A 14,328-nucleotide genomic window follows, 5' to 3' on the forward strand; every position below is an offset into this window, starting at 1 on the left:
ACTGTGAGATAGATGTACTCCCATTTCACTAATGAAAATGAAACCCAACAGTAAATGAAGGTATAGGTATTGAATTTATAAATTCACTCAAGAAAATTCCTAAAGTTTTGAAGCCAGAAGGAACCTTATAATTTATGTACTTCATTATTTTCAACAAATGAGGACAGTGAAGTGTTAAGATTTCAGACCATCACATTATTGGATAGGTGATTCTAAAACAAATATGCCCAATTTGAAAGACGTGTAAAAACTCGGAAAGTCTAGTTCCATTCAACCATTGCATTCACTAATAAATAGCTTTCTGCACTTGGGGCAAACAAAGTCCTTAAACAGGAATTCAGGTTTTTTAAATATATAAGATTTGTTTATTTTATTTGAAGGCAGAATTACACAGAGAACAGACCGAGAGGGAGAGGGAGATTCCATCTACTGGTTCACTCACTAAATGGCTGCAACGACCAAGATGAAGCCAGGCTCAAGTTTGGAGCCAGGAGCTTCTTCCACTTGGGTGTGGGGACCCAAGCACTTAGACTACCTTCCGCTGCTTCCTCAGGCTCATTAGCAGGGCTCTGGATCGGAAGTGCAGCGGCTGAGACTCAAACCAACACCCATTCAGGATGCTGGTGTTGTAGGAGGTGGGTTAACCTGCTACACTACAACACCAACCCTGAAATAGAATTTTCAATGTCTACCTTAAGTCTCCCCAAACAGGAAACATGTTTAGCTACCACACTCCCTTATTCACACGGCCTAGCTTAAGATCCAGCGTATGTGCTTGATTTTGCCCTGTCAGTGATTAGGGCAAGGTTAGTCACATGACTAACATTTTGTATAAGTCATCACAATGCCCTTAGTCTCCTATTTATAGACTTGGAAAACTCTAGAACCCCTTCTGTTTAATTAGATCAGTCTTTCAATTTGGTTCAAGTCTTACATTTAGAGTTCACTGGGAGATGCTTTTGAGTCCTTTCTAACGATGTTTCCTCGAGTGCCAGTTACATGCAGAAGTCATGCCAACACATGCATCCCTACAGGCACTTTTTACATGGTGGTAGGAAGAACCACTGCAGAAACAGACCTGTGACTGAAGCGTCCACAGCCTGGAAGTGGGAAGTTAGAACCCAGGGATCGTGAACTCCTCATCCTTGAGAAGACTGGCAGAGTTCCACCTTTGCTGCTAAACTCACAAGCAAAGGGGGCAGGAGTGAGCTTTTTGCAGCCATACGAATACCCCGGTTCCTCATAGTATCAGAGAAAACGCTTAATGCCCTGAACCTACAGGTTCACCCCAGGAAGCACCACGCTGCGGCTCGTTTCTGCAGGACCATCATCGCTTGTCATCTGCTTTCTCCAGGACTCCTGCAAAGCATTCATTTCCATCCACTGATTGCTCTACTAGTTGGTGAGAGTCTTGGTGGCAAGCCCAGCTCCCTTCTTCTGGGATGTCCCCAGGGTGAGCTGATGAACCCAGACAACAGCCCAGGGAGAGAGCCTTCTGGAGACTCGGAGTAAGGCAGCCTGAGTTCTCAAGTTGCCCAGAGCTCTACAGACAGAGAAAGAGGAGACACCGTCTCTTCAGTGCTCCCCAAATCTTGGCTGTCTATCTGGGTCATTGGAGAGCTTTTGAAAACTACAAGTTCCGAGGCCATCCTCAGAAGGTTATCCATGCATCAGTAATTCATTGAGCATGTAAATTACTGAGCTCACACTAAGCATCCCGGGCCCAGCATCCCGGGCCCAGCATCCAGGAGCTTTCCACACATGGATTCACCAAACCTTCACAAGACCCCTGTGTGGTAAGTAGCACTGCTTTCCAGGCGAGAAAACAGAGGACAGAGACTTTCTGGGTGTTGGGAAAGTTCTGTCTTCACTGTGGTGTGGATGAGATCAATCTCCTGGTGATGAAATGGCCTCATACACGCACTGGACCGAGCTCAACTGCCTGGGTTTGATGACCGCTCTACAGCTGTACAAGATGTGACCGTGGTGGAGACTGGGTAAAGGGTGCATGGGATGGCTCTGCACTATTCTTACAGCTTCCTGGGAATCTATAATTGTTTCAAAATAAAAAGTAAAAAAAGAAAATCATATGCTTACCTTTGGCAGAGCCTAAGTCAACCAGAGGCCTGTTTCCTTTAAGGTTGGCTAAAAGAGGCCATTCTCGGAAGATGAAACCCCACACCTCTGGCAAGAGAAACCCCATGGGTGTGGGCAGAGCAGGGACACAGGGTAGTGGTGGCCCCAGGAGCTGAGCAAGGTCACCAGGAACAGCCAAGCTAAGCACTTCGCTGGCTACACCAACGGGGCTGGAACTTCCACCTTGCAGTGGTTCCCAAATGAGCAGAGCCTTGCTGTCTAAGAAGCACCAGAGAGAGGGCTAACCCAGCACAGAAACCCTGTCCCAAGCCAAGGACTGAGTAGGTCAAGGACAGGGTAGGTCAAGGACAGGGTCCGGGAGTCTGTCTTTAAAAAGCTCCCCAGGTGGCATGGGTTACAAAACCTTAGATTAAGGTAAAACAAGAGTCAGGTACCCTAGGGACCATGACGCATACCCTTGTTATATGGATGGATTGGCTGAGACATGGATCATGTTTGTGTCATTAAAACATGCAAAGTGTATATCCCCTTTCTGAATGCTTTGTTTAACAATGAAGTATTACACTGAGTTGTGTTTTCTACTGAATCACTCCTATTTGGTTATTTACCAGATTTCTCAGAGAAATGTACAAACAAACAACAGAATTCCATTACAAACGTTTGAGGATTCAAAGACCACTAGGTATGCTGCTAGATGAAGAATGTGTGTGGCGACAAGTAACAGGCTAACCAGGCGCAATATGAACAGCACAAGCCCAGAGGTGTCTGCCCCTGAGGACACCTGCTGGCCTCTCTGCACTTCCTGACCTTTCCTTTCCTGCCAGCGGAGACCGCTGCCGTGCCAGCCGCTCTCGGCTCAACAGTGCAAGGACGGGAAGACAGCACCACTGGCACTCCAGGCTGAAAAGGAGGCTGGGAAATCGAGTATTTCACTTCTGCGGCCTCTATGGTGGAGGTCGGAGAGGAAATGGGGCAGGGCTGCGTGTTAGGCAGGCCAACCTGCAGTGTCTGCCGCAGCTTTCAAATTAAATTATATCAAGTGCGGTTTAATTAGATCTAGAAACAGTTGATTAGATACAGAGTAGCAGGTTACCCTAGAAAACACGGGGGTGGGATCAGGTATAAAGATCTCCACTGTCCATAATGGTACACAGGTATATCGGTCTTTCATTCTGTGTTGGAACCAATTCTAGTTGTTTAAGAACTTCCGTTCCTTCGATCAGTTGCCTGCACAGGAGAGAGGGAGGAGAAATGCAGTTAGTTGTTAGGTTTCCACATTTAGCTCACGTTCCCCACAGCAGCCCTACAGCCAGCCACAGCCAAGGCTATTTCCTACACACGAAATTAACATCAGCCACAGTATCTCAACTGGCTCCCGGTGTTCCGTGCCGCACCCACAAGCAGCACCCCACCCAGGCTGCCGTCCCCTTCCGCCAGGAGGCTGCCCTGCCGCAGCAGCTCCTGGCTGGCTGCCCACACCTGCTCTGGCACCGCCTGCAGCCCTGCTCATGCAGCGTGATCCTTGAGATACCAATCAGACGTCACCTCCCCGCTAAAACACTCCCGTGATTTCCCATTATCCTCTGAGAAAGACCAGAAATCCTGACTGTGGCCTACTAGGGCCTACGCTGCTGGCCTGCTTGCCACAGGCACTGTCCTGCTCTCTCCCCCAGCCAGCCCAGCTTCCAGTACTGAGTCCTGTGCTCCCTTCCCGCCGCAGCGGTCGCCTTTGCTCTTGCCCTCAACCCCACCCGGTTTGCCTGGTCTTCGTCAGCCCCTCGGCCAGCTCCCATTTGCTCAGGATTGAAATCTTACATTTATTTGCATCCTCCTTTGATTCATTTCTGATTCTCCATGGAGGTAGGGATCATACATTTGCCCAGTGCTCAACCCAGTGCCCGGCATGTCCCAGGCACCCACTGAGAGCAGGAACAAGTGGCAGTTCTAAGCCAAGCCAGTTTGCAGCTCTGCACAATCGGCTGGCCATGAGCCAAACTCCCTGAGGCATGGAGCTAGACTTCTGAGGAATCTCTCAATTAAAAGAGGACAGCATGGCAGAGTCAGGTCCAGAACAGGACCAATGCCCTTGGCCTACACTTAGGAGGAGGCACTTGGGGGAGGAGGAGGGTGCAGTTCCCATCTCATGGACCTCTGAAAGGGCATGGTGAGCGCTGATACCCTGGCCATCCCTTTGCCTCTGGACTCTGCTTTTGCCATCCTGACCAAAAATGATGACACAGGGTGCTGTGGCTTCAATGTCCCCTCCGAAATTCCCACTGTGCTGGTCCTGAGAGGTGATGAATGCCATTAGGATGGGGGTGGGCTCCCGATGCAAGGCTGGGTTCCAGCACCCTCTGCCTCCTGCTCGTTCTTGCTCTCTCTGTGTGCTCGCCTGCCTTGTGATGGCCCTGCCGGGTTACGATGCAGCAAGAAGGCCTTCACCACCGGGTGCTGGCACCGTGCCCTGGCACTTCCCTGCCTCCAAACACAGGGACCAAATACATCCCCACTGTTTATGAATCAGCCAGTCTACGGTATTCTGTTGTAGCAACATAGAAGAGACGCAGACATGGGGCCATGCAAAGCACGTTCTGAGGATGAAGAGCAGAGGACAAATGGGCAGATTCGCCTCTGGCCAAAGAAGGCTACAAAGCCTAGCCTCCAAGTGGGTCTTGTCACACACTGGGCACTCTGTGTGTGCCTTTCTCCAGTGTAACGGGCATTAGGGTCCAGGATGAGTGAGACCTAGTCCCTGCTTTAACTTGTTCACAAAGTGCCAGAGAGGACCAAGAAGCCGTTTGCTTTCGGTAATCAGGGAGGTTTCTGATCTAAGCCTTGAGCAGGATTTCGGCATGCCACAGGGAGGCGGAAAGAAACAAGATAAGCAAAGGCCGAGAGATACGGTCTGGCTGCAGCTCAGCCACCAGTCTACAGGCTGCTTCCAAGGGTACATCTCCAGTCCTGACCCAGCTTGGACGTCTGCCTCCTGGGACACTGCCAGCTAGCAGTTCTGCAGGTATCTTAACCCAAAGCGTACAGCACAGTGTGTCCAGCCTGAATTCCTACCTTCCCTCTTCCTGCCTGGATTCTCTGTCTCGGCGAATAATATAAACCATGCACTCAGTTTCCAAGTCCTAGGAGTCGCTCCTGATCTGAACTGCCCAGAATGGTAGTCACTAGCCACATGTAGCTGTCTGAATTTAATTAGAAAATACAGTTCTTGGCCGGCACCGCGGCTCAGTAGGCTAATCCTCCGCCTTGCGGCGCCGGCACACCAGGTTCTAGTCCCGGTCGGGGCACCGATCCTGTCCCGGTTGCCCCTCTTCCAGGCCAGCTCTCTGCTGTGGCCAGGGAGTGCAGTGGAGGATGGCCCAAGTGCTTGGGCCCTGCACCCCACGGGAGATCAGGAGAAGCACCTGGCTCCTGGCTTCAGAACAGCGCGGTGCGCCGGCCGCAGCGCGCCTACCGCGGCGGCCATTGGAGGGTGAACCAACGGCAAAGAGGAAGACCTTTCTCTCTGTCTCCCTCTACTGTCCACTCTGCCTGTCAAAAAAAAAAAAGAAAAGAAAATACAGTTCTTTTGTTGCACTAGCTACATTCCAAGCGGTCAATGGCCAGGTGTGGCCTGTGACTGTCACACTGGACAGTGCAGATCATAGGACATTTCCATTACCACAGAATGTTCTTTGGGCCAGCATTGCTCTGTACCGCTGCCATGCCCTCACCCTCAGCATCCACACAGTTGTCAAGTCCCATGAATCTAACATCTCAGTACTGCTTGGATTTGTTATTGATAGCTGGCTTGTCTGTATTGCCAGTGCCTTAGAGCGGGACATCACTTATGGCCTTTATGGTCATTTATTTATGTTATAGCCAGAGCTGCTTAACTGGTCTCTCTGCTTTCATTTTCATCCTCTGCCAATTCACTCCTTACTTCTGCTAAAGAGGTTTTTTTTTCCCAAAAAATGAGAAGCTGGTCCCATTGCTCACAATTTAAAATTCTTCCCTGACCTGCCATCACCTTCGGTGAGGTTCATGTTCAGCAACGTGACACCCACGGCCCCTGGACACGGCCCCTGGCTGTCGCCCACTCTCTCCGTTCCCCCCTGGGCACCAAGCTCCAGGTGGCCCAGATGCCGTGTAGCTAAGATGCTCTCCTTTCTTCCTGGCTGTGATCTCCAGCCTTCCCCGTCTCTCTGACTTCCACTTGACACGTCCTCCTCTGCTCATCTTCTTTTGACTATTTCCATGACACCCCTCCTCCCCCGGCAAGGGCCCTTAAAGTGAAATTAATTTCCCCTGCCATTGTCCCCAGCATCAACCCCCTTCCACCAAGGGTAGGTTGTGAACTGGGACCTCACAGACTTGTATTTTCTATTCTTCCTGTGTGAGACCACTGAGCCAGGCCATGCTCTGTGGATTGCTGCGGCATCTCCTGAAAGGCGTTCCCAGGGTCATCCACCTGAAGAAGCAATAGGTTCATGTGCCAGAAATCAGGGCTTGCCAAAAGGGCCTCTCTCAGAGAGGTGAGGGCACTTCTGTAGCTTCCAGGAGCTCGGACACACCCGGGATGCTAAGAGGGGACAGGGAAGCAGCAGCCCTGCAACTGGGAAGGAAGGGGTCCCTGGAGGAGAGACGCCTACGTGAACAGGTTATCCAGGTGCCTACGGTGTTACTTCCTCCAGCCTCTCCCTTGGTGTTCAGTGAGGTCGTGTTTAAATATTCCTGCTCGGCCTCAGCTGTGATTTGGAGATCGAAGGGATAAACTGAAATCATAGCTGGGCCAGACAATAAAAGGGATACAGTGCCTCCCTGAGGCTAGAGCGGTGATGACAGTAAAATCTAAGAGATTTCCTCAAGGGGAAGGTGAATCATGGAGACTGGGAATCGCCAAAGAAGACCAAGTTCCCTGCCCTCCACTGCCAGCCTGCAGGGAGCTGCATTCAGCTTACTAAAGGGGTTGGGGTGTTTTCCTAGCCCCTTCTGCTGTATCCCCAGAGTACCCTGGACAGACATAGCCCTGTCACACTGTCCTGTACTTGCTGCCTTTTTTTTTTTTTTTTTTAAATCTGTCTTTCCTTATAGTTTAAGTTCCCTGAAGAACAGGAATTGTGCTTTGTCTTTCTTTCTGGTGCTCAGCGCCCCTCCCCGGCTGGCACACCGTGGCTGCCTAATAAAATTCTGGTCGGATGAATCCGGAAGATCACAGAGGTGAAGGCTGGAGATGCCATGCGGGGCCAGCAAGGGAAGGACCGGGAGTGCAGCTCCAGACTTCAGGCTGTCTGCCTCTGGGCCTGGGGGCCTGGGGGTGCTGATGCAGACAGTCAAGTGCTAGAGCAGCCCTGTCTGTGTTTGAGACCGGCGCTTTTAGCTGAGATACACGGGGTCACCGCGCAGCTGACAGAAGACGATACCAGCACGATGACAGAGATTTACATGAGCCAAGTAAAGTGGGGATTATCTGGATTTAAAACGAATTCACGAATGCATTTTCAAAATCAAATACGGTTTACTTAGGGCCAGGAAAAACTGGCCCTAAGTTATGCAGCTATTAATGTAAAGTCATTTCTTCAAAGATATTTGGAGGAAAATATGCTTTCTACTGTTTTCAACCTGGACATATCACAGAAAGGAACACAATGAAGAATTACTGTTAAAGTTAATACTTCATGGGCTGAATTGTCAGAAACTATCCGTGTGGAGTGGCTGGAATAATCTAATAGCTATTCAGGAAAAAAAATCTAACGTTTCTTCATTTCAGGGAAGAGAAATTAACTCCACCTCCTATTCTCTTTAGCAATCAAAGGTAAAAAGCACTGGAGTTATGAAAAGTATATACCGCTCCCACTTTAGGTCCACATACCTATGTGCATCTAATAATATTCTAATGTTAATTATTATTTGGGATATTCTCATATTTTAAATTGTTCAGCAAAAAAAAAGTTACATATAAGTTGGACAGTATCTCTTCACAATGTTCATGGGCAGTTACTTAATGGCTTTCTTTCCTAACCTACATGTATAAATATATCCACATTCTTAAGTAGTTAAGAATTTTTTTTTTTGACAGGCAGAGTTAGACAGTGAGAGAGAGACAGAGAGAAAGGTTTTCCTTCCGTTGCTTCACCCGCCAAATGGCCACTATGGCCGGCGCACTGCGCTGATCCGAAGCCAGGAGCCAGGTGCTTTCTCCTGGTCTCCCGTGGGGTGCAGGGCCCAAGGACTTGGGCCATCCTCCACTGCCTTCCCGGGCCATAGCAGAGAGCTGGCCTGGAAGAGGGGCAACCGGGATAGAGCCTGGCGCCCCAACCGGGACTAGAACCCGGTGTGCCGGCGCCACAAGGTGGAGGATTAGCCTGTTAAGCCACGGCGCCGGCCTGAAATATTTATTTCTAAGTATGCTTATCTATATATTACTCTTTCTTTTAGGCCCTATCTTTAGGTATTCATCTACTATATACAATACTTTCCCAAGTCTTTAGAAGAGTATTTTCATATCTGTGACTGTTACAAGGTACATACCCAAAAGCCACATATTTTCTGTCCAGGTAGGGGGTTGCTTGCAGTGTGATGTAGAACTGCGACCCATTGCTGTGACGGCCTTTGTTGACCATTCCAAGAACGCCCCTTTTATCATGAGGGATTGAAAAGTTTTCGTCTAGGAAAGACAACAATTAGTAGGTCACTAAACTACTGCTAGCTCAACTGACTGTAACATATAAGGAACAAACAGAAGTCTCGATAATAATCTCAATCATCTAGACCAATACATTCCAAAGTGTAAATATTCTATATATTCTATTTGTTTCATATGCTTCATAGACACTCAAATGGACTGGTAAAAAAGATAAGGTTTTTTTAATGAATGCTTTTTAAAGTGAAATTTCTTTGTAGTTACTATATATGTACCCAGAAAGATATAACTTACAGTTTGGTTGGTTATTTTCATTTTGTATGTTTTATATATATATTTACAAACCACTCCAATATATATATATATATACATATATATATTGGACATATATTATATATATATACATATACATATATATGTATAGTGTGTGTGTGGGCTTTTTCTAAAGTAACAAAATTGTGTGTGGGCTTTTTCTAAAGTTCAGTTTTCCTTGTCCAGATTTTAGATTCTCAGAATAAATGTTTTTCACAAATGTTAAAAAAAAAGTTATTTTTAACTCTTAGAAGCTATTTGAATGATAGCTCTAGTTTATCTTTACCAGAGCTAAAAACAAGTATGCTGAGAAAATTAATCATGTAAAAGGAAGCACACACTTTGAGAACAAAGGGCTGCACATGCTCTTGTGCTGTTAGGCAGTGGCATTTCATTCAAATGACTACATGGTCATTATAAACACCTCCTCCGAGAAGTCTTCTGTGCACACGACTCCATCTTACACACGGCTCTCTGACAGTCCATACAATACCCTACGAAGTTGCTGGATTACATGGTGCTTCCTTCCTGTGTGGGAAGGCAGGGACTCTGTGTCACTGAAGCTTTACTTGTAGGCACACGTATGGCCCTAAATGTTGACGATGAAAGGAAATTAACGTATGTTTATTTTTAGTGACCTACAAGTAAACTTTAACCTCAACTCTTATATACATAGACCAAAATTTTGTGGGGAGCAATACTTTTTTAGTGTAAAGTTAACAAGTAGAAGAATTGTAGGGTGGTTAGCAAGGACTACCATTTTTCAGGAAATACCAGCCCCAGCACTGCCTTGAGTTCAATTATTTGAAAGAAGTAAAAGATGAGAAATTCAATAACAGTTTCCATCTGGGACAGTAACCATCTGGGACTAACTGGGAGATAGAAATATTAACTGTTAAGATTTTATTAAACTGCATTTGCTGATTGTTCTTATTAAGTTTGAAAACAAAGCAATTAAGCCATATTGGTGGTGGTGACTTGTAGGTTGTTAAATTGCAAACTGAATAAAAGACTTCTAAAAGCTCATGAAATGCAAACTAAGGCATTTTTGTAGAAATGAATCCATCTGATTACCTCAGGGCTCCACAATCATTTCAGTGGACTCTACAAACAGCCACTGATTTTACAGAAAATAACATGGGATAGAAATCTGCTCCTTGCCAGCGCCACAGCTCACTAGGCTAATCCTCCGCCTGCGGCACCAGCACCCCGGGTTCTAGTCCAGGTCAGGGTGCCGGATTCTGTCCTGGTTGCTCCTCTTCCAGTCCAGCTCTCTGCTGTGGCCCAGGAGTGCAGTGGAGGATGGCCCAGGTCCTTGGGCCCTGGACCCACATGGGAGACCAGGAGAAGCACCTGGCTCCTGCCTTCGGATTGGCGCAGCATGCCGGCCGCAGTGGTCATTGGGGGGTGAACCAACGGAAAAGGAAGACCTTTCTCTCTGTCTCTCTCTCTCACTGTCCACTCTGCCTGTCAAAAAAAAAAAAAAAGGAGAAAAGAAAAAGAAATCTGCTCCCATAAAGATTCAGGGAGTTTTAGCAAAATAGTATTTGTTGTCACTCTGAGATAGTATGATTAATTTTGCTTAAATTCTGTAACGAAGAGGAAATAAAATTTATAGAGTTGCAAATTTTTTTAAAAAAGATTTTATTTATTTATTTGAGAGGCAGAGTTACAGGTAGACAGAGGGAGAGACAGAAAGGTCTTCAATCTGCTGGTTCACTCCCCAAATGGCAACAATGGCCAGAGCTGATCCAATCCGAAGCCAGGAGCCAGGAGCTTCCTATTCTCCCACGAGAGTGCAAGGACCCAAGGATTTGGGCCATCCTCCACTGCCCTCCCAGGCACATTAGCAAGGAGCTGGATTGGAAGTGGAATAGCTGGAACTTGAACTGGTCCCATAAGGGATGCCAACACTGCAGGACGGGGGCTTTAACCCGCTGCACCCCAGCACCAGCCCTCCAAGTGGCATTTTAACTGCTGCACCAAATGCTTGCCCCAGAAAATGTGTTTTCAAGGTACAGGTAAGTCCATAACCTACAAATGTAAAATGTACAGACATGGAAAAAAGCACATGAAAACCAAATGGCCACGTGACGGGCTGTGTGAGTACAGAATGCTAACGTGGATCGTAAGGGCCTGACTGCTGGCTGCAGATGGGCAGTGACGGCAGAGCCCATTCACTCAGGGGTCACGCTGCACCAGCCCTGCCACGGATGACATATGAACCGGATGAGATTATGTATAGGAAAGAACTCCGCTCACTCTGAACAGCTTCACAGACCGAGTATCACAAGTCAGAGGTCAGCGTTCCCCTGCTTGCCCTGTCTCCCTGCCTGGTCTTTGATCTGCCCCTCCTTACACTCTCCATCCTCCAACCCGTCCTCCTTCCTTCTCCCTACTTATGGTTTTAAGCATCAAAAGCTACAAATTTTAAAAAAATTATTTACTGGGGGCTGGCGCTATGGCACAGTGGGTTAAAGCCCTGGCCTGAAGTGCCAGCATCCCTTCTGAGCGCCAGTTCGAGTCCTGGCTGCTCCTTTTCCGATCCAGCTCTCTGCTATGGCCTGGGAAAGCAGTGGAAGATGGTCCAAGTCCTTGGGCCCCTGCACCCGTGTGGAAGACCCGGAAGAAGCTCCTGGCTCCTAGCTTCGGACTGGCATAGCCCCGGCCGTTGCAGCCATCTGGGGAGTGAATCAGCAGATGGAAGACCTCTCTCTCTCTGCCTCTACCTCTCTCTGTAACTTTCAAATAAATAAAATAAATCTAAAAAAATTATTTACTGATATGAAGTTCCTTGTTTTTTTCCAAATACAAATAGTAAATGGTGGGTACATTTCATTTATCACTTCAAACACTAAATTAAATTGTTCACACTCCTGGATAGGAAGCTGTACCCTGGGGCAGTGCACAGCACTGTTGAAGGGACTGAGTCACATCAGGGTTATAAGATGGAAGCCCGTAGAGATGGATTTTTATCTTCTCTGGTGAGCAATGGGACCAAACAGTATACACCTCTGATTTGACCCAGTTTCTTCTGAGTTGCTGCCAGTGGTAACATATGTGTGGGAACCACCCACCCATAAAACAACAGACGAAATTTTCCCAAGTAGAAAGAAAGGCGATTTACTTAGAACTTCAAACGTTATGATTCGGGGGCCAGCGCTGTGCTGTAGTGGGTAAAGCCACCACCTGTGATGTCAGCTTCCCATATGAGTGCCAGTTCAAGTCCCAACTCCTACACTTGATCCAGCTCCCTGCTAATGCACCTGGAAAAAGCAGCAGAAAATGGCCCAAGTGCTTGGGCTCCTGCCACCCATGTGGGAGACCCGGATGGAGTTCCAGGCACCTGGTTTTGGGCCCAGCTCCAGCAATTGCAGTCAAATGGGGAGTGAACCAGTAGATGGAAGACCTCTCTCTCTCCCCTCTAAAATCTGCCTTTCATATGAACAAATAAATCTTAAAGTTATGATTCAAATGAAAGCAAAGTCAAGTTTTAAAAAAAGTTTAACCAGCTTATAAAATAGTCATCAAATTAAATTATGTTATTTATTTCATTAAAAATATATTTATTGGGGCTGGCACTGTGGCATAGAATGTTAAGCTTCTGCCTGCGGTGCCAGCATCCCATCTGGGTACCAGTTCACATCCAAGCTATTCCTCTTCTGATCCAGCTCTCTGCTAATGGCCTGGGAAAGCAGCAGAAGATGGCCCAAGTGCTTCAGCCCCTGCACTTGTGTGGGAGACCCAGAAGGAGCTCCTGGTTCCTGGTTTAGATCTGCTCAGCTCTGGACTTTGCAGCCATTTGGGGAGTGAACCAGTGGATGGAAGACCTGTGTGTGTGTGTGTGTGTGTGTGTCTGTCTGTAACTGTGCCTCTCAAATAAATAAATCTTCTAAAATATATACTTATTGGGCCTGACACTGTGGTGGTAGCAGGTTAAGCTACCACCTACAGTGCCATATCCCACATGGGCACTGGTTCAAGATCCGACTGCTTCACTTCTGATCTCTCTCTCTGCTAGGGCCTGGGAAAGCAGCAGAAGATGGCCCAAGGACCCTGCACCCATGTGGAAGACCTGGAACAAGCTCCCAGCTCCTGGCTTCAGATGGGTGCAGCTCCAGCTGTTATGGCCATCTGGGGAGTGAACCAGTGGCATTACAGGCTAATCTTTCTCATTTCAAAATTCTTGATATGCCTTTTAAAGTCTCTTTAATCTGCAGGTTCTATTTCCATCCCTGTCTTTTCCTTATGCAAGGATACCTCAAAAAGCTCTTGGAAGATGCATACTGTGAAAAAACTATGCATGGATTTCAAAATATTTTGCACCAAAATAAACTTTTAAAAAATGTGTTTATTTGAAAAGCAGAGTTACACAGACAGAGAAAGATCTTCCATCTGCTGGTTCACTCCCCAAATGGCTGCAACAGCTGGAACTGGGCCAAAGCCAAAGCCAGGTGCCTGGAACTCCATCCGGGTCTCCCATATGGGTGGCAGCGGACCAAACACTTGGGCCATCTTCCACTGCTTTCACCGGCACATTAGCAGGGGGTTGGATGGGAAGTGGAGCAGTTGGAACTTGAACTGCAGTTCACATGGGATACCAGCATCACAGACGGTTAACCGGCTGTACCACAAAGCCACCCCCTAGTTCCATTTACATGAATTTTTAAAAGTACACATACATGGGGCTGCCACTGTGGTACAGAGGGTTAAGCCACAGACTGCAGCACCAGCATCCCATACGGCTGCTGGTTCGAGCCCCGACTGCTCCACTTCTGATCCAGCTCCCTGCTAAAGCACCTGAGAAAGCAGCAGAGGATGGCTCAAGTGATTGGGCCCCTACACCCACGTGGAAGACCCAGAAGAAGCTCCTGGCTCTTGGGTTCAGCCTGGCCCACTCCTGGCTGTTGTGGCCATCTGGGGAGTAAACCAGCAGATGGAAGATCTCTCTCTCTCTCTCTCTCTGTCTCTCCTTTTCTCACTCTAAATCTGCTTTCAAATAAATAAATAAAATCTTTAAAAAATTACACATACTTCATATGTTCATGAACTTGAGCTACTGGATGCTAGAATTTCCCCTGGAGTTTCCTGATTGCATACACATAGCGCACCGGCCACTTGTCTGTCCTCTGTCCTTTCAGTTCTGCTAGAATATTGTTTTGCAATGCAAGTTTGTTTCCATCTGAGTGATACATTAGTGAACACTGAGCATTATGAAATTTACCCCTGCATGTACATTCCTGTAGTGGGGAGCTCTAGGTGAATGAAACGGTACCCAGCTGCAG

At 47.5% G+C, this 14,328-nt stretch overlaps 1 protein-coding gene across 3 annotated transcripts in view; it reads right to left on the reverse strand.

Annotated features, from left to right (window-relative positions):
* Positions 1-2,525: 2,525 nt before the first annotated feature.
* Positions 2,526-14,328, reverse strand: part of PPIL6 (peptidylprolyl isomerase like 6) — a 36,600-nt gene continuing 24,797 nt past the window's right edge. For 2 of the 3 annotated variants that reach the window (XM_062187648.1, XM_062187647.1), the window contains exons 7-8: positions 8,620-8,755; positions 2,526-3,324 (exon numbers count right to left, since the gene is read on the reverse strand). In XM_062187648.1, the coding sequence (XP_062043632.1) occupies positions 3,213-3,324; positions 8,620-8,755 (248 nt within the window). In that variant the 3' untranslated portion in view covers positions 2,526-3,212. The remainder of the gene's footprint in view (positions 3,325-8,619; positions 8,756-14,328) is intronic. The other variant, XM_062187649.1, reaches the window with a different exon arrangement.

The sequence above is a fragment of the Lepus europaeus genome, chromosome 3, assembly GCF_033115175.1.
Source record: "Lepus europaeus isolate LE1 chromosome 3, mLepTim1.pri, whole genome shotgun sequence".
In the NCBI taxonomy this organism is placed as follows: domain Eukaryota; kingdom Metazoa; phylum Chordata; class Mammalia; order Lagomorpha; family Leporidae; genus Lepus; species Lepus europaeus.